At 37.6% G+C, this 19,007-nt stretch overlaps 1 protein-coding gene across 10 annotated transcripts in view; it reads left to right on the forward strand.

Moving 5' to 3' along the window:
• The window catches only part of SENP6 (SUMO1/sentrin specific peptidase 6), a 111,768-nt gene that overhangs the window by 75,933 nt on the left and 16,828 nt on the right, over positions 1–19,007 (forward strand). For 8 of the 10 annotated variants that reach the window (XM_014535792.1, XM_014535787.1, XM_014535794.1 and 5 more), the window contains 7 exons: positions 1,960–1,980; positions 2,587–2,757; positions 6,193–6,226; positions 6,844–7,038; positions 8,562–8,788; positions 10,235–10,341; positions 10,464–10,580. In XM_014535792.1, the coding sequence (XP_014391278.1) occupies positions 1,960–1,980; positions 2,587–2,757; positions 6,193–6,226; positions 6,844–7,038; positions 8,562–8,788; positions 10,235–10,341; positions 10,464–10,580 (872 nt within the window). The remainder of the gene's footprint in view (positions 1–1,959; positions 1,981–2,586; positions 2,758–6,192; positions 6,227–6,843; positions 7,039–8,561; positions 8,789–10,234; positions 10,342–10,463; positions 10,581–19,007) is intronic. The other 2 variants (XM_014535789.1, XM_014535791.1) reach the window with 1 other exon arrangement.

A 19,007-nucleotide genomic window follows, 5' to 3' on the forward strand; every position in this document is an offset into this window, starting at 1 on the left:
CAGGGGTCCTCAAACTACGGCCCGTGGGCCACATGCAAATACAAATATTGTATTTGTTCCGGTTGTTTTTTTACTTCAAAATAAGATATGTGCAGTGTGCATAGGAATTTGTTCATAGTTTTTTTTTAAACTATAGTCCGGCCCTCCAACGGTCTGAGGGACAGTGAACTGGCCCCCTGTTTAAAAAGTTTGAGGACCCCTGTTTTAGAGGCTCCTTGGAAGGGTATGGACTACCCTAGTTCTAGACTCAGTCTCTACTATGGATTTAGCTGGAGCACTTCTTAAGTTATTTATCTACTTACTAGAGGCCCGGTGCACGAAATTTGTGCATGGGGCGGGGGCCCCCCTCAGCCTAGCCTGCATCCTCTACAATCTGGGACCCCTTGGGGGATGTTCGACTGCCGATCCCTGTGGGATCGGGCCTAAACCGGCAGCCAGACATCCCTCTGGCTCCTAAGCACTCACCTGCCTGATTGCCCCTAACTGCTTCTGCCTGCCAGCCTGATTGACGCCTAACTGCTCCCCTGCCGGCCTGCTCGCCCCTAACTGCCCTCCCTGCAGCCCTGGTCCCCCCATCTGCCCTCCCCTGCCGGCCTGGTCACACCCAACTGCCCTCCCCTGCTGGCCTGTTTGCCCCCAATTGCCCTCCCTTGCCAGCCTGATTGCCCACAACTGCCCTCCCCTGCCAGCCATCGTGTGGCAGCCATTTTGTGACAACGTGATGGTGGCTATCTTGTGGTGCATCATGCATGACGCCACCTAGGCTTTTATTATATAGAATTATTGAGCTAAATAACATGTCATTTGAAGAAATAATTCTAAAGCTAAAAAGAGTTTTTAAATCTATATTATATGTTACTATTAATATGTGGGAAAATATTTATAATAAATCTGTTAATAAGCCTGAAAGAGCAGTTTATAGGAAAAAAATGTGTGTGCATCACATTTTGTTTTATTTTTTTTCCTGTGACATAGATCACAGAAATGTCTCTGTAGGTATAATGAGAATAGTGCTTATCTCTACGCATTGAACATTTTTCCCTCTTGTTTTTTTTTTTTTTAACCAGGATAATGTTTTATTCTTGTGATGATAATAAAGTTTTTAACATAATTTTAATTACTTTAAATTTAAATTATACTTATGCTAGAAGCCTGGTGCATGAAATCGTGCATGGGTGGGGCCTCTCTGGGTGGCCTGTGGAGATCGGGCCGAAACCCGCAGTCCAAAGCTTCCTGCAGCTCCTACCTGCTGCTCCTGCTCATCCTGTCTTCCATGGGCTTGCGCCCAGTCAGTCCCAATCGGGAGAGGCTCACACTGCCACAGCAGCGTTCACCATCCATGAGCCCTTCGTCTGGCGTCCTCTTGAGGGGGGTGATCTTTGGAACGGGCTGAAATCCACTCTCTAACATTCCCCAAGGGGCCCTGGATTGCGAGAGGTTTCAGGCCAGGCCGAGGGACCCCACCAGTGCACGATTGGGCCTGGGAGGGACCGCAGGAGGGCTCCAGGGTGTGTCTGGCCCATTCCCTCAGTCCCAATCGGCCGGACTCCAGCAGCAAGCTAACATTCCAGTTGGAGCGTCTGCCCCCTGGTGGTCAGTGCACGTCACAGCGAGCAGTTGAGTGGCCTTAGCATATCATTAGCATATTACACTTTGATTGGTTGAAAAGTGGACCAGTCACCAAACAACCGGACACTTAGCATATTAGATTTTTATTATATAGGATAAATATTTTATGCCCTGGCCGGTGTCACTCAATGGTTAGAGAGTTGGCCTGAGCACTGAAGGTCTTGGATTCGATTTCTGGTCAAGGGTACATGCCTGGGTTGTGGATTTGCTCCCCACCCCAGGGCGCATGCCAGAGGCAACGAGTTGCTGTGTCTCACATCAGTGTTTCTCTCTCTCTTGCTCTCTCCCTCCTTTTCTCCTTCCCTTCCTCCCTTCCACTCTCTGGAAAAGCAATGGGAAAAATATCCTCAGGTGAGGATTATCCAATATATATATATATCTATTTAATAAATCAACTAGTTAAAGTTTAATATATAAAGAAGCATCCTTTATTAATGCAAATAGCCATACCCTTAAATCACCTGTTTGCTAAAGAATTGTTGATTTAACCCCAAGTTCTACAACCACTACTACTGTTACTAGCTAACTTATCTAGTATTTTACTGTGCATGAAGCACTGTGCTAAGCTGTTTATAGGCCTTAGCTCATTTGAGTAGATACTCTTCATATTTTACAATTTAGGAAACCAAAACTTACGGAGTTATTAAGTTTACAAAATCAGATTAAAAGATGTGTGGCTGTGATTTGAAACCAAGAAGTCTTATTCCCAGAATACCATTTTTCACTGTTGTGCTATTCTTTTAAAGTAATAACTAGATAAAGTATAGCTATATAACATTGAAGAGTTTATTATTATATAAAATCAAAATTTTTACTTCATCTGACACCACTGAAGTAAAATTAATCTTATGTTTTGATAATTACATTTCTCATATTGGGTCTTCTGCATATATATATATACTTAGTTCAAAGCCTTGTTTTAGTACTTTATTAAGTGAAAATTTTTTTCTTTTTCAGTTTGGTAATTCTATTATCAACACACCTCTAAAACGTCGCAAGGTGATTGCTCAAGAAACTTTAGTTGATCCTGTATCTTTAAGCTGCCCAAGTTCCTATGGCAGTGTCATTTTAAACTGTCGAAGTATACGAGTAGGGACACTCTTTCGGCTATTAGTAGAACCTGTAATTGTAAGTACATTCTTCTGTGTTCATTGTACCAACTATAAGATTCATAATTCTGTGGCTAAGGCTAATAAGTAATACTTTAAAATATGTGAGTTAAAATACTTGATAGAATATTAAATTATTTTAAGATGTTGTATTTATTTAATAGTATATAAACAATTATAAATAAATCCTCACCATAAAAGTCAGTAAAAACTTTTTTATAATTCATTGTTCAAAGTAGTGACACATTCATTGTGGGAAGATACTTAGTATTTTAACTGAGTTAAAAACTTTCCACTTCTTACTTTTTAAAAAAAATAAATTTTTATTGATTTCAAAGAGGAAGGGAGAGTGGGAGAGAGAAACATCAATGATGAGAGAGAATCATTGATCGGCTGCCTCCTGCACGTCCCCTACTGGGGATCTAGCCTGCAACCCAGGCATGTGCCCTTGACTGGAATCGAACCTGGGACCTTTCAGTCTGCAGGCCAATGCTCTATCCACTGAGCCAATCCAGCTAGGGCTACTATTTTATTCTTAATGCCAACTCAATGAAAACAGTATTTTAAAGAATATGACAGAAAGAAGAATCCAAAAGTTTTGGAGTCTGCAAAAAAATGTCTTAAAGCACTAAGACTCCTAGAAATAGATTATTGAACTACTATAGCCACTCAGAAGGCACTGGTTCAGTATCCACAAAACCCAAAGGACTTTTCCATAGTCCTTTAATTTTTATCTCTCATATGTGTTTTCTTATTATTTTACTGCTACCAATCCAATTCAAATTTGCATTTTCTGTTTGAAAATTTAATGTAATCTCCTTAACTAGCTTTCTTAGTCATCATTTTTCTTCTTCTCTAATATGCTCTATACATTGTTGGTAAATTGATCTTCCTTTAGCACTGCACTATTTTGTAAGCCTTTATAATTCCTTAACTTGGTGTGCCTGGCTATCCATTTCTAACCTTTTAAACTCTGTCTTGTAGTATTCTTCTTTATACATAAAGTAATATCTTTAAGAAAACACATTGTATTAGGAAAGTTAAAAGGTTGCTTTATTATTATGTAAATTATGGTAACAGCTATTTTCTAGGATTTATGATTCTAGAATAAATATGATCAAAAGGGGGGGAAAACTTTATAGGTTAAGTTTATAGGAGAAAATGAAATGTGGACCTGATTTCTTATGCAAGAAAAGCCATATGGGTAAAGAGCAATCTTTTTTCCATCAAAAAACTCTAGCTTCTCATTATTTAAAAACTAGAATGATATTAAATACTCCAGAGATCTAAAGCAAATTATATATAGACAATTTATTATTGCCCAGCAGCATTGTTATATAGCAGGGTTTTCAGGGATTTACGAAGCTTCTGTTTTGTTTCAAGCCTTCATGGTACAGATTATCTTTGATGGGACTGTCAGATAATAAAAATGTTATACTATGTCTTATATATCAGAAATTTCCAGGAATATCTTATAGGTTTTATGGCATTCCCCTTACATTATTCAGAGCACCATTATTCAGAACTCCTTAGTATGATAATTAAGGCTGTTAATTTAGCCATTTAGTTGAAAGTTGCATAGTCTCAAGGCTATCTAGCAAGAACAACATCAAAATTTGAATGAATTTTTTTACATGAAAGTTACAGATTAATTTGTATATGAGCTACTGAAGAAAAACTGAATTTAGTTTAAAAAATAAAAGGCAGTGTGTATAATATAAAATATGTTACTATAGGTTTTTTTTAATTAAAATGCTAAATGAAATATTTCAGCTAAAAAGTAGTTGTGCTTATGATTTGGAAATTTGCAATCTGTTATTAATCTTCCTTGTACCATGGGATTTAGCCAAAGAACATTTTTTATAAGGTATAGTGGATCTGTAATTTCTTCAGATTGTATCTTAAAAGATGATTTGACATTTTCTTTCTGTACATAACTTCCTTTATGTTTTGCACTGAAACGATATATATCTGCCGTGTCATTATTAATCTAAGAAACAGATTTTAAGTATTTTACAGTGGAAAGACTTGATACACTGCCTTCAACAAGTGATTAAGCTTGTATCAATAGTGGGGCTGGCTGGCATCATGTGCCTTCAATGTAGTGCAGTCCAGAGTGTTGTACATTTTTTAGAACCTAGCGTGGATTTTTCAAAGGCTATTTATAAAAAGCAAAAGGAGGTTTCTCTCTGTTATAGACAGTAGTAAACAAAAGAGAGACTAATGTAACATTGCCTTGACAGAATCATCAGGGGAAATTTAAGGCAAATATAAAGGATAATTTTGAGCAGTTGGGGAAATTTGAGTATGAACTGTATGTTGAATGAACTTAATTTTGATTTTCTTAGATGTTGTAATAATGAACCTTTCTGCCTTTATACTGGTTTAGCAAAAGAGAAATGACTCTGTGTGTGTGTGTGTGTATGTGTATGTATCTATATATGTATAAAAGCCTAAGCGACTGAACAACCAGTCAACTGGTCGCTATGACGTGAATTGACCACCAGGGGGCAGCCGCTCAACGCAGGAGCTGTCCCCTGGGGGTCAGTGCACTCCCACAGCCAACCTCCCATGGCCGGCCAACATCCTGCAGCCCTTTCCCCTGGCAAGCCAACATCCCGCAGCCAACTTCCTGCAGCCCCAATTGGCCCCGATCGCCAGCCAGGCCAAGCGACCCCAACTGTACACAAATTCGAGCACCAGGCTTCTAGTATATACATAAAGAATGATTAAGTGTAGGAAGATACTAAAGTTAGTGAATCTGGGTATGAGTATTCAGGTATTTATTGTAATACTAGAGGCCCGGTGAATAAAATTCATGCACTAAGGGGGTGTCCCCTCAGCCCAGCCTGCTCCCTCTCGCAGTCCGGCACCCCTCGGGGGATGTCTGCCTGCTGCTTACGCCCAATATCCCCAGGGATCGGGGATAAGCCAGCAGTCCAGGACCCCTCGCTCCTTACCCCCTGCCTGCAGCAGAGGCAGGGAGAGGCTCCTGCCACTGCCGTTGGCACTTGCCAGTCATGAGCCCAGCTTCTGGCTGAGTGGCGCTCCCCCTGTGGGAATGCACTGACCACCAGGGGGCAGCTCCTGCATTGAGCGTCTGCTCCCTGGTGGTCAGTGTGAGTCATAGTGACCGGTCATTTCGCGTCATTTCGCCGGTCGTTCTGCCATTGTGTTGATTTGCATATTAGGGTCTTATATAGCATTTTCTCAATTTCTCTTTGAAATTATGAAAAAATAAGTCAATAGTATAAGAATATTCTCAGTATTTGAATCAGAAAGGTGAAACCTACCTTTCTGAGAGGTAATTTGGAAGTGGGGAGGTTATCTTGTTTTATATTTAAGCACGTGGTAGATGATTTATTTCTTCTGCCCTCTGTAATCTGTCATTTAGGTTGTTTGTAGCAAAATCCTCATAAATCTAGATTGGCATTAATTTGTTTTATTTTTTTAGTTTTGTTTAGATTTTATCAAGATACCGCTGGAAGGTAAGCTATAATATGCCTTTATGCTAACTTAAACTTTTTTCACACTGAAGCACTTTACAGGAATGAAAGATTAAATTAAATATACATGATTAGTTATTAGATATATTTTAACACATTGTGGACGGATCATGAGAATTCTCGCTTCATATTATACAGTGTTTTACAAAGTATCATACTTTAAAAAAGATATTAACTTGTAAGAACATGTAATAAATGACTTCAAAATGCAGTGGGTATTTAATTTTAAAGCATGCCTTTAATATTTATGTAAAACATATTTTGTACTCGTTCAGTAGAAACTTACCTGGGCACTGGGTAAAGCTAGCAATAAAACTACTGGTCCGCAATGTGTTAATAGTGTGATATCGTTCTGTAACATCACAAAATCTGTTTAATTGTAAGTATACATCATTAGAACCCGCTTTTGGAAAAATAATGCAGAAGCTTCTTTAAGATAGTTATAAGGATTTTTCTTCATTTCCCACTAGAAGTTACTATTTACAGAGCATAATAAATGTGTTTTACTTTAAACTTATATTTTCTCACACTCTTCTTTATTTATAAATTTGCTGTTTTAAGAATTGATTCATTTTCCATTTCCATTTGTTTTCCTCCAGAAGCAGAAGCTGATCCAGTAGGCTTTACTTTAAATACCTCTGATCTAACTAAATGTGAATGGTGTAATGTCCGTAAATTACCAGTCGTATTTCTTCAGACAATACCACCAGTTTATGAAAAGCTGAGCATGCTGATACAAATGAGTATGGATGATAAAGTTTGGACTCATTGTAAAAGAATGCATAAGTTAACAAGTAAGTTATGTAGATTGGATTATAATAATAAGTATAATCCATTGACTAGCAGAATGTGAATATACTTTGATAGATCCTTTACATGTATATTATATTATACTAGAGGCCTGTTGCACGAAGAGATTCGTGCAATAGGCCTTCCCTTCCCTTGGCTGCTGGCACCAGTTTTCCTCTGGCACCCGGGACCCAGGCCTTTCACTCTGGCTGGGCTCCGGCCAGAGGCGCCCCCGCCCCCCAGCCCCCCAGCCGTCAGGCCTCGCGGCTCCGCCGATCCCAGGGCCGTGAGGCCTCGCTGCTCAGCGGGCTTCGGGGCCATTTGGCTTCGCTCCACCGCTTGGAGCCTATGTATGCAAATTAACTGCCATCTTTGTTGGCGGTTAATTTGCATATCACCCTGATTAGCCAATGGGAAGTGTAGCGAAGGTATGGTCAATTACCCTTTTTGTCTTTTATTAGATAGGACTAGAGGCCCAGTGCAGAAATTCGTGCACTGGTAGGGTTCCTAGCGGCTGCCAGCCAGGTACTCCCTCCCTTCCACTGGCCGCCTGCCCCATCACCTGGTTGAACTCCTGGATGAACTCCCGGTTGAGGGGACAATTTGCATACTATGCTTTTATTATATAGTATTATATTTATTATATTTATTATAAGAACCTTGTAGGATAGATATTACTTTCCCCTTTTATAGATGAGGAAAAGCCCACATGAAGTGGAAGTTCTAATGATAAAACACAGGTTTGCTCATTGATAAAGTTTTCAAAATGCTTAAAACTCCAAAGGTCTGCACTCTTTGACCTTGTATTATATGAGTAAAATGATTTTTAAAAAAATTTTCAATTACAATTTGCTTTCAATATTATTTTGTATTGGTTTCAGGTGTACAGCATAGTCCTTAGATAAAATGAACTTTTTAAAATGCACTGATAGGTACTAAGTACAACCATATAAATCTGGAATCCTTGAAACTTACCCTGAATTAGAAGTTTGCAAGTTCGTAGAATGTATCTTCAATCTCTATAATAAATGATATGGTTCTGATATTTATGGCATAGCATGAATATTTGTAAAATAAATATTTTTCAGCAGTAATTGCTGCTTCAGCTTAAGAGTTTGCACATTAGTGAATAGCAGTCTTTACAGCTAAATTCTCTAGCTCACTTGGAAATTTTATTTGTGTTTGATAAAATTTTTAATTTATACATATGTAAAACTATAAATATATTTTGATCCTATTAGATGAAGTAAATCAGTTATACCCACGAATAGATTTGTTCTTGAGCTACTGCTAGAGTAATGTGTTCTGATTCCTTTCTCTTAATAATTTAGGTGACATTGTCAGGTAACATTGTCACTGGTCTTTATTTTATATTTATTTTATATACTCTGCCAAATATTGTTTTGAACATTGATACAGGGATTTCTGGTGATGTTCTTGGAATAACTAGTTGTTACTCTTTTTCTAATAACTTCCTATATACTTATTTTTTTCTTTTAGACTTATAGTTATATTGATTTCTTTTCAGATTTGGAAGAACAGTATATAATTTTAATTTTTCAAAATGCCCTTGATCCTCAAGCAAATACGGTATTTGAAAGTATCGTTACTGAAATTGGTATAAAGAATAATGTATCCAATTTTTTTGCGAAAATTCCCTTTGAAGAAGCCAATAGCAGACTTGTTGCCTGTACAAAAACCTATGAAGAAAGGATCAAAGGAAGTTGTGTGCAAAAAGAAAACAAAATTAAAAATGTAATTATGCTTTTTAATTTTAAAAATATAATCTTAAATAACATATAGCTTTAAAGGGAAATACATTTTATTATGATACTATTCATTTCAGAGTTAGATTTTTTTAAATTCCATCTCAGAATTATTTGCTTTTATATGCAATTTGTAAACTATGTTGTGTCAAAATATAATGGTGAATAGGTGACTTTGTGACAAAAATAGTGCTTGGTACAGGTCTTAGAAGCATTTTTAGTTCCTTTCCATACTCTATTCTTTTTTTTCTTTTTTTTAATATATTTTTATTGATTTTAGTGAGAGAGGAAGGGAGAGAGAGAAGTATATTTTGACTGCCTCCTGCACATTCCCCATTGGGGATTGCGCCTGCAACTTAGGCAATTGCCCTGACTGATAATCAAACTGGTGACCTCTCAATGCATGGGTCAGTGCTCAACCACTGAGCCACTCAGGCTGGGCTCCATACTCTATTCTTCTTTTCTTTACTTTTCATCTCCTTTTTCTCTCTTTTTTTTTCCCTCTTTCAACATACATATACATTACTGCTATATTCCAGTCTGTTATTGCCCTGCTGGTTTCCAGTGATGCCATAGGCTTCAATAAAAATAAAGGAGTTTTGGTCCCTGATGTAGGGCTTATATGTAACATGTACATACATGGTTGAAAACTTGGGAAATGAAGAATACCTACCATCATATGCATCCAGTTCTAGAATAACTAATATAGTAGGTAACTCTGAAGCCACCTGAATCATACAAATATAACTTAAATACTCAAAATTTGTCCCTTATCACAGCAGCTGAATTTTACTGACTTAATTTATTGGGAACACAAAAATCTTTCTCCCTGGCTACACACTTGGAGATAGGGCTATCCAAGGCACAATCTTAGTGAAGTTGGCAGGGCCTCACCAGAGAAGTTGAGGAAAAGAGCAGAATAAGAAAGGGGAATCATTCTCCTTCTTTTGAAAAATTGTCTGCAGGAGATAATTCTAAAGGAAAAAAGAGCAGCTAGAGCCATGAGGTAGCTGGGATGGGCTCAAATTTCAGTGGAAGACTCTTCCTTTAACTCCTTAACTCTGGAGAACTGAAGCTCCCTCAGCCTCTGCTCCATATCCTATGGATTGCCTTGTCTTCCCTGCCAGAAGAAAAAAATACTATATCTGTTCTTTGGATTTTACTAACATAACCTAATTTAATATGGACATAGAGATTTCAGACAAGATACCAGAGAGCATTTTTTCAAAAATTCAAGAGTATCAGTGTACCAGAAATTATAAATAAATAAGTGGACCCTTGTTTTTTCCTGTTTCTTTTTAAAAAATCATGCATACTTTTTAGATTCATATTTTTAATCCTTTTTAATTAAAAAACATTCTTGCCTTGTGCTTGCTCTTTTTATTGAAAAATTTCCCAGTTGACTTTGAATTGATTATTTAATTTCCTTTTCCAGGTGCCCCTGGAATCTAGAATACAACTTAGAAGCAAACAATTTCAGTTTTTTGATGATGACGAAGAACCTGGAGAGGGTCACACCATCTTTATGGGTCCTGTAGAAAAGTGAGAGAATTCCTTCACATTTGCAACACCCTTAAATTTCTTCTCTGTTTTATTGCTTTTCGGTTACATATATACACACACAAATATTTGATAATCTGCTTTTTTAAAAATTTTTGTTACAGGTTGATAGTATATCCACCACCTCCAGCTAAGGGAGGCATCTCTGTTACTAATGAGGACCTGCACTGTCTAAGTGAAGGAGAATTTTTAAATGATGTTATTATAGACTTTTATTTGAAGTAAGTTAACTTTCTGCTAACCTTTTAGCAACTCTTTAGCATTCTATAATGTGTATCTTTGTTTTCTGAGTCAAAACGTTTTTTGTTTTGAATGCCATCATTGCCATTTAGTGTGGGAAGTTATTTAATGTCTCTACCTGTGGTTCCTCATTTTAAAAATTATATCTAAAAAGGTTGTAAGGATTAAATAAGATAATACATGTTAAGCACTAGGAAAAGTCCCTGGCACATGCAAAGTGTTTTTAAATGACAGCTTATTATGTTGTTATTTTTTCAGTGTTTTAAGCCTTTAAAAATTGTTACTACCCTAGGGTAGGTATTAATTTTTTGAGCAAGCACAAACGTATGATCTCACTCATTTCCTTCAGTAAATGTTCAAGTGCCAGCTTATGTACCAAGAACTTGTGTTAGAAGTTTATTCTTGTAGGGAACACAAATATGGGATTGAAGCAATAATAGAAGACAAAGTAGAAAAAAGAATGTTTCATTCTCTTTAGAGATTGGGAAATATGAGGGACCAAGGAGCTTCCCTGGAAGAGCTTACATCATGACCCAGTATACACATGCATATACATGTATGTGCAGTGTGTTTATACATGTATAAATTTGTATGTGTTTACTGGTTTGTGATATAAAATGGTGTGTATATGAAACAAAACAACTTAAATACCAGTGTGCTTAGAGCTTTACAATACTTTCTAGTTTATTCAAATGTATCTCATAAAACAATTTTTAGAAATCTGATTATTAAAAGCTGCTGAATGATTTTATAGCCTACTAATAGTTGCAGTCCACTGTTTGGGGAAAGAAAACATTGTTATAACGAGTGATAAGTATTGATGAGAGAAGTCATATCATAAGTGTATTTCCTTAATATCATTTTGATAAGCATTTTTATTATGGAATTCTAGATGAGAAATGATTTAAAGAAATTTAATTAAAGTGATCTAAGAAGCCTAATTAGGTCATTTTTGTTTGAGGGAAAAGGAAATAATAAAATGTTTTTAAGAGGTAGAGTTGTTTAGCAGGACTCCAAGCCTGATTGAATGGGTATTAAGAAGGATAAAAATGGTGCCAAATAACTCCTAGTTTTCTGACTACAGAGACCTGCTAAATGATTTTGCCACTAATTGAAGCAGTGAATGCAGAAGCAGAATAGGTTTGGGTAGAGGAGGGGGAGATATCCCTTCTAGATGTCTGATACAGCAAAAGGGAGAGTGCCAATAAACCGTTGAATATATGGTTCTGGATGTCATTTGAGTTCTGGCTGGACATGTGGTTAGGAGGCTTTACTTTACAAGTAGTAGTTTAATTATGAAAATTGATCAAGCCCTGGCTGGTTTGGCTCAGTGGATAGAGCGTTGGCATGTGAACTGAAGGGTCCAGGTTTGATTCCGGTCAAGGACACTTGCCTGGGTTGAGGGCTCATTCCCCAATAGGGGGCATGCAGGAGGCAGCCGATCAGTGATTCTCTCTCATAATTGATGTTTCTATCTCTCCCTCTCCCTTCCTCTCTAAAATCAATAAAAATATATTTTAAATAAATAAATAGAAAAGAAAATTGATCAAATTGTTTAGGTAGGGATAAAAAAAATGAGAAAAGGCTATAAGGACAGAACCTGGATAGTAGAGTTAGATAGACAGGGAAGACAGAGGCTCCCATGAATAAATTCTGAAGGTATTTGAGAGGTTAAGAAGAAAAATCCAGAGAGAGTGAGGTCATAAAATTAAAGGGAGGTAAATGCTGTAAAGCTGGACACATTTAGTGGTATCAATAGAGGTCAAGGCAGATAAAGGCTAAGAATAACTTTGAGGTCACAGTTACCCTAAGCTAATTAGGGTCCAGTATACATCCGGACTTTACCCTAGTCCATGGGGGATAATGAGGTACTCATCCCCATCCACTGGAGGTAGTACCAGTGGAAGCCTAGTGGGAAGCCTTCCATCCCCATCCAACAGTAACATGGAGCCCCTCCACGTTAATGGTGCCTAGTGGAGAACCTAAACCTCCACCCTACCTGGGAGTCATGAGTTGGTGCCCATTTCAAACACAAGTGTGGTGCCAGGGAAAGCCTGCTAAAACACAAGAATTAAATGAAATCCAGAGTCTTACAATGCTCTCAAATGTCCAGATTTTAAAATTACTTGTCTCACCCAGAACCAGAAAGATTTCAAACTGAATGAGAACGAACAGCCAATAGATAGTCAACACCAAGATTACACAGATATTAGAATTTTTGGACAAATATTTTAAAGTACCCATCATATAATTTTTTTTAAAATATATTTTATTGGTTTTTTACAGAGAGGAAGGGAGAGGGAGAGAGAGTTAGAAACATCGATTAGAGAGAAATATCCATCAGCTGCCTCCTGCATACCCCCTACTGGGGATGTGCCCGCAACCAAGGTATATGCCCCTGACCGGAACTGAACCTGGGACCCTTGAGTCCACAGGCCGACACTCTATCCACTGAGCCAAACCGGTTAGGGCCATCATATAATTTTTAATGAACAATTATGAACACATGTGAAACTTTGTAGGTGGAATAAACAACACAGGCCAAGTGTGTCTTATCTACAAAAAAACTCACTTCAAAAATAATTACATATATATATGAAAAGGATGGAAGAAGATAGAGCATGCAAATATTAATAGAGAGTAGGAGTTACTCTGTTAATATCAGATAAAGTAAACTTCCGAGCAAAGACAATTAATTACCAGGGATAGAGCGGGACATTATATAGTGATAAATGAGTGAATCCATCAAGAAGACCTAGCTGTACTTATAGGGTATGTGCCATAAAACAGAGCTACAAAATATGTGCAGCAAAAACTGATAGATCTAAAACTGGTGAGGAACTTTTTTCTGCCAATGGCCATTTAGATATTTATAACATCATTCAAGGGCCATACAAAATTACCAAGTTAAAATTAACCTCCTATATTTGGTCAAACATTTAATTAACTCATCCCTAATGACTTGGCAGGGCCAGACCAAATGATTTCACGGGCCTTACACAGCCTATACGCCGGACATTCCTCATCCCTGATCTAAAAGGAGAAAGTGAAAAATCCAAAAATATAACTGGAGAATTTAATTCCCCTCTCTCAACAATTTGATAGAACAACTAAACAAAATCAACAAGGATACAGAAGAATGCAACAACACCATCAACCCGTAGGCTTTACTTAACATTAGGGGGTAATATTATACTCCTATTTATGTTAACTATACCCCCCGTTATCAAAGATACTGTTTTTCCTTTTGAAGAGTTAATGGTAATGGAATATGTTTCAGTAAATTATAAGTGTGTTACAGATTTGCTGACAAGAGAAACTGCCCTAGATTTTAAATGCCTAATTTTGCAGATGTAGATCCCTTTGAGATCAAACAGTCATTCAATGACAAGTTCAGACAAAGCTCTTAAGCAAAATCAAAAGATGTTATCTCATACAAATATCCAATAAGCATATGAAAAGATCCTTGACATTATTAGTCATCAAAGAAAATTCAAAACCAAAAAGAGATGTCGCCCTACACCCATTAGGATGGCAACTATATTTTAAAAAAAAACAAAAAACTAAAATAATGTGGACAAATGGCACCCTGTGTACTGCTAGTACGAGTGTAAAATGTTACAGCCAATATAGAAAATAGTATGGTGGTTCCTCAAACAATTAAAAATAGAACTACCATGTGATCTAACAATCCTATTTCCGTGTATTTATCCAAAAGAATTGAGAGTAATGTTTCAAAGAGATTTTTGCACACCGATAGCACTTTTCATAATAGTCAAGAGGTGGAAACAACCCAAACTGTCCATTGATAGATGGGTGATAAACAAAAGGTGGCTCAGTTGGATTGGAGCATTGTCCTGTACACCAAAAGGTTGTGGGTTTGATTCCTACTCGGCACATGCCTGGGTTGTGGGTTAGATATCTGATCAGGTGTGTACAGGAGGCAGCCAATCAATGTTCCTCACATCGATGTCTCTCTCTCTCTCTCTCTCTCTCTCTCTCTCTCTCTCACACACACACACACACACACACACACACACACACACACAATGCATATCCTCAGGTGAGGGTTAAAAAAAAACAGACGGAGGAAACCTGTCACATGCTACAACCTGGGTGAATCTGGAAGATATTATGGAAAGTGAAATAAGCCAGCTACAAAAAGACAAGTACTATATAGTTCCACGTAGATAATTTGTAGTCAAATTCATAGAAAATGAAAGGAAAAATGGTGGTTACCTGGAGCAAGGAATTGTCATTTATTGGATATAGAGTTTCAGTTTGCAAGTTTAAAAAAATCTGTTTCACAACAATGGGAATATACATAACACCACTGAACTGTACACTTAAATGGTTAAGATTGCAAATTTTACGTATTTTTCCATAATTAAAAAAATGTTATCTCTTTTTTTATTTTCTTTTTTCTTTATTGATTAAGGTATTACATATGTGTCCTTATCCTTCCATTGCCCCAACCGCCCACTCATGCCCTCACTGCCCTGTTGTCTGTGTCCATTGGTTAGGCTTAAATGCATGCATACAAGTCCTTTGGTTGATCTCTCTCCCTTACCCCCACTCTCCCCTACCTTCCCCTGAGGTTTGGCAGTCAGATCGATGCTTCTCTGTCTCTGGATCTGTTTTTGTTAATCAGTTTATGATGTTCATTATGTTCCATAAATGAGTGAGATCATGTAATATTTATCTTTCTCTGACTGGACTATTTCGCTTACCTCTTAATCCTACTATATACTTAAACCAAACTATTGAAAAGTCTTAAGTGAATATATAGAACAACACTGCTGTTGTTGGATGAAGTGTTCTGTGAATGTCATTTAGGTCAAGTTGTTTGATATTGGACTTATCTTTGTCCTTAACTGATTTTCTACATACCTATTCTATGAATTATTGAGAAGGTTGTTGATTTCCAGTTTTAATTATGAATTTGTTAGTTTCTCCTTTTAGATCTATCGGTTTTTGCCTTATGTATTTTGAAGCTCTGTTGCTAGGCACATACATGTTTATGCCTTCTCAGAGATTGATCCCTTTATTATGTAATGTCTCTCTTTATCCTTGATAATCTTTCTTGTTCTTAAGTCCACTTTGTTCAAAATGAATATAGCTATTCCAGCTTTCTTTCGGATTATGTTTACATGGTTCTGTTTACATGCTAATGTATTTCTTTACCACTTTACTTTTAACCTTCTTAAGTCTTTTTATTTAAAATGTTTCCGTTTTTGAAAGCATATTGGTGGATCTAAAAACTAAGTTGAACTACTAATATTTTATTTATATTTTAGTTTATTCTTTTTCATACATAAATAATATATAATTTACGTTACAGTAGACATTTTATAATCATGTGTTTATACTGTTGAAATTCTTTATATTTTCAGGAGACTCCTTGACATTTTATACTTACACTTTAAAACAAAATTTTTACAGTAAACTTGATTATCTACAAGTTCTATCTTTTCTAATGTAAGTCAGTATTCCAAATAAAATTCTAGCAAAATCCATGACTTTAAAATTTGTATATAGGGTGTCCAAAAAAATGTATATACACTTTAACAGCTAATAGCTCAATTTTGAAAATGAAATGTATTTTAATAAACACTGGCCTTTTTAATTATTCAAAGTGTATGTATACATTTTGGGGGGGACACCCTATACTTGTAACATTCTTTTATATATAATATAATTTTATTGATTTCATAGAGGAAAAGAGAGGGAGATAGAAACATAAATGATAAGAGAGAGTCATTGGTCAACTGCCTCATTCACGTCTCCCACTGGGGATCGAACCCACAACCCTGGCATGTACAGTCAGAATCAGACCATGACCTCCTGGTTCATAGGTCGATGCTCAACCACTGAGCCACACTTGTGACATACTTAGAAGTTAATTTTAAAAGGAAAACTTTTTAAAAACTTCACTGTTAAAATCAGTGATTCGGCTGTTACCTAAGCTTGCTCGTTATTTTCTAACTCTACAAGTTAGAGACAAACTTTTAAAGTTTGTCAGTATTATAAGATTTAAAAGGTCATTGCATCTAAATAATGTTAATAAAATGCAGAGAAGAAAAGAATTACTTTAAAAATTACTTTCAAAGTCACATATTACTAGACTAGCAGAGTAACCTTAAAATAATCTTTTTACTTCATCCTATAGTTAAGTCATGATTTGATTGTTAGAATGTTCACTTTATGAAATACCAAGTGGACAGCTTTACCATGACATTCAATATTTAAATGATTTATACAGAAAGAAAAAAAAGTGCACCCAAATGGATGAAATTTCCACAAGATTTTTGTAATGAACTTAAAATTTCCCTTTAATTCTATAAGAGACATGGCTTTTCTAATTACAGTTAATAGTTCTGACATATGTACATTGTACATTAAAAAAGGTATATATAGTTACAAATACCAGTGGATGTATGCCAGATCAGAAAGACAAAACACTTTACAAGACATGGATTTGTTTACATATGAAGTTAGAGTCAGTTTTCTTAAATCACAAATAACTTTTCTTTTTTAAGTTGAATTATCCCTCTGTTTATTTGACTCACTTTTACAGAGCAGCCACTGAAGTTTGGGCTGGTGAAAGCTGCATGGTTCACCAATTATGATATAGCCCCTAAACTCAAATCTAGTTCACTACATGCTCTGTTTTGAATATATTATTGTAAAATTCAGTGATTGATTTAAACTGTCATGTGATGATTCACTGTATTATAATTTCTTTTGTGGGGGCACACTGACTTGCTCTAAAGCAAGAAATTTTGTAATTGGGTCCTTTTCATCAGAACTTGAGCTTCAGAATGATAATATTATGCTAAGGGACATGTCTCTAGGTGTGCCCTCGGGGACATTTGCTGTTTCTATGTAAGATTTCATAAGGCTTTCAGATTATCCTCATTTTAATAAAATGCATATGGTCATTAGCTTGATTTTGAATAGTTCCTTTGAGGATTTGTAACAAACAAATTTAATATATCATAATTTTCCTTTGTGATATCAAGGAACCATTGCTATTTGTTTTGAGGTAGACCTAAAGAAAAAACAACTAAGGCAAGGAAAAATTACAACCAATATAAGATCCCTTTAAAGTTGCATTGTTGCAACCTTAACACTGAATAGGTTTTTTCTATTTCTTTTTCTTTCTTTTTTTTTTTAAAGTAATGTATGGCTAGGTCTTTTTGGTTTATTAACTGAATTATTTAAAACTAGAGGCCCAGTGCACAAAATTCGTGCATGGAGGGGTGTCCCGCAGCCCAGCCTGCACTCTCCAATCTGGGACCCCTTGGGGGATGTCTGACTGCCGGTTTAGGCCCGATCCCTGTGGGATCCTAAACCAGCAGTTGGACATCTCTCTCATAATCAGGGACTGCTGCCTCCTAACCATTCACCTGCCTGATTGCCCCTAACCACTTCTGCCTGCCAGCCTGATCGCCCCCTAACCACTTCCCTGACAACCTGATTGATGCCTAATTGCTCCCCTCCCAGCCCAATAGCCCCCAACTGCCCTTCCTTGCTGGCCATCTTGTGGCCACATGGGCGTGGCCATCTTGTGCAAGGGTGTGATGGTCAATTTGCATATTACCTCTTTATTATCTACACTAATAAAAGAGAAACATGGTAATTAGCGTACGACCGCTACCCTTTTCATTGGCTAATCAGTGAGTATATGCAAATTAACTGTCAGCCAAGATGGCGGCCGGCAGCCAGGCACTGAAGCGAGCACGAGGCTTGCTTGCTGCAGACTCCAACGTTCCCCGCCACACTTGCCGGCCTCTCATCTGCAACTCTAAGCAACTATATACTATGTTGCAAATAAGAAGCTAAACAAAACCCCAGAAAAGGGCTTCCATTCAGCCGGGCTCGGACCGCAACATTGTATCGATGTTTTCAGCAGCGAGGCCTCAGAGCTAAAGCTGGCCCAGAATAAAAAAAAAAAAGAGAGAGAGAAGAAAACACGGAGCGGTTGGAAGCTTTAGTCACTCGCCAGCCGGAAAACAGCCCTCAGCCCCTCACCCAGACTGGCCAGGCACCCCAGTGGGGACCCCCACCCTGATCCAGGACACCCTTCAGGGCAAACCAGCCAGCCCCTACCCATGCACCAGGCCTCTATCCTATATAGTAAAAGGGTAATAGGCCTCCCAGCACCGGGATCAGCGGAGCAGCGAGGCTCCCGGCACCGGGATCAGCATGACAGGGGGCAGCGCCCAAACCCCCTGATCACCCTGCGGCTCTGTGTGTGACAGGGGGCGGGGCCACAACCTCCCTATCCGCCCTACTCTGTTCGTGACAGGGGAAGGCACCCCAACCCCCTGATCAGCCCTCCTCTGTGCCTGATAGGGGGGAGCTCCCCAATCCCCTGATTGCCCTGCGGCTCTGTGTCTGACAGG

This window comes from Myotis brandtii, unplaced genomic scaffold (assembly GCF_000412655.1).
Source record: "Myotis brandtii unplaced genomic scaffold, ASM41265v1 scaffold151, whole genome shotgun sequence".
Taxonomy (NCBI): Eukaryota; Metazoa; Chordata; class Mammalia; order Chiroptera; family Vespertilionidae; genus Myotis; species Myotis brandtii.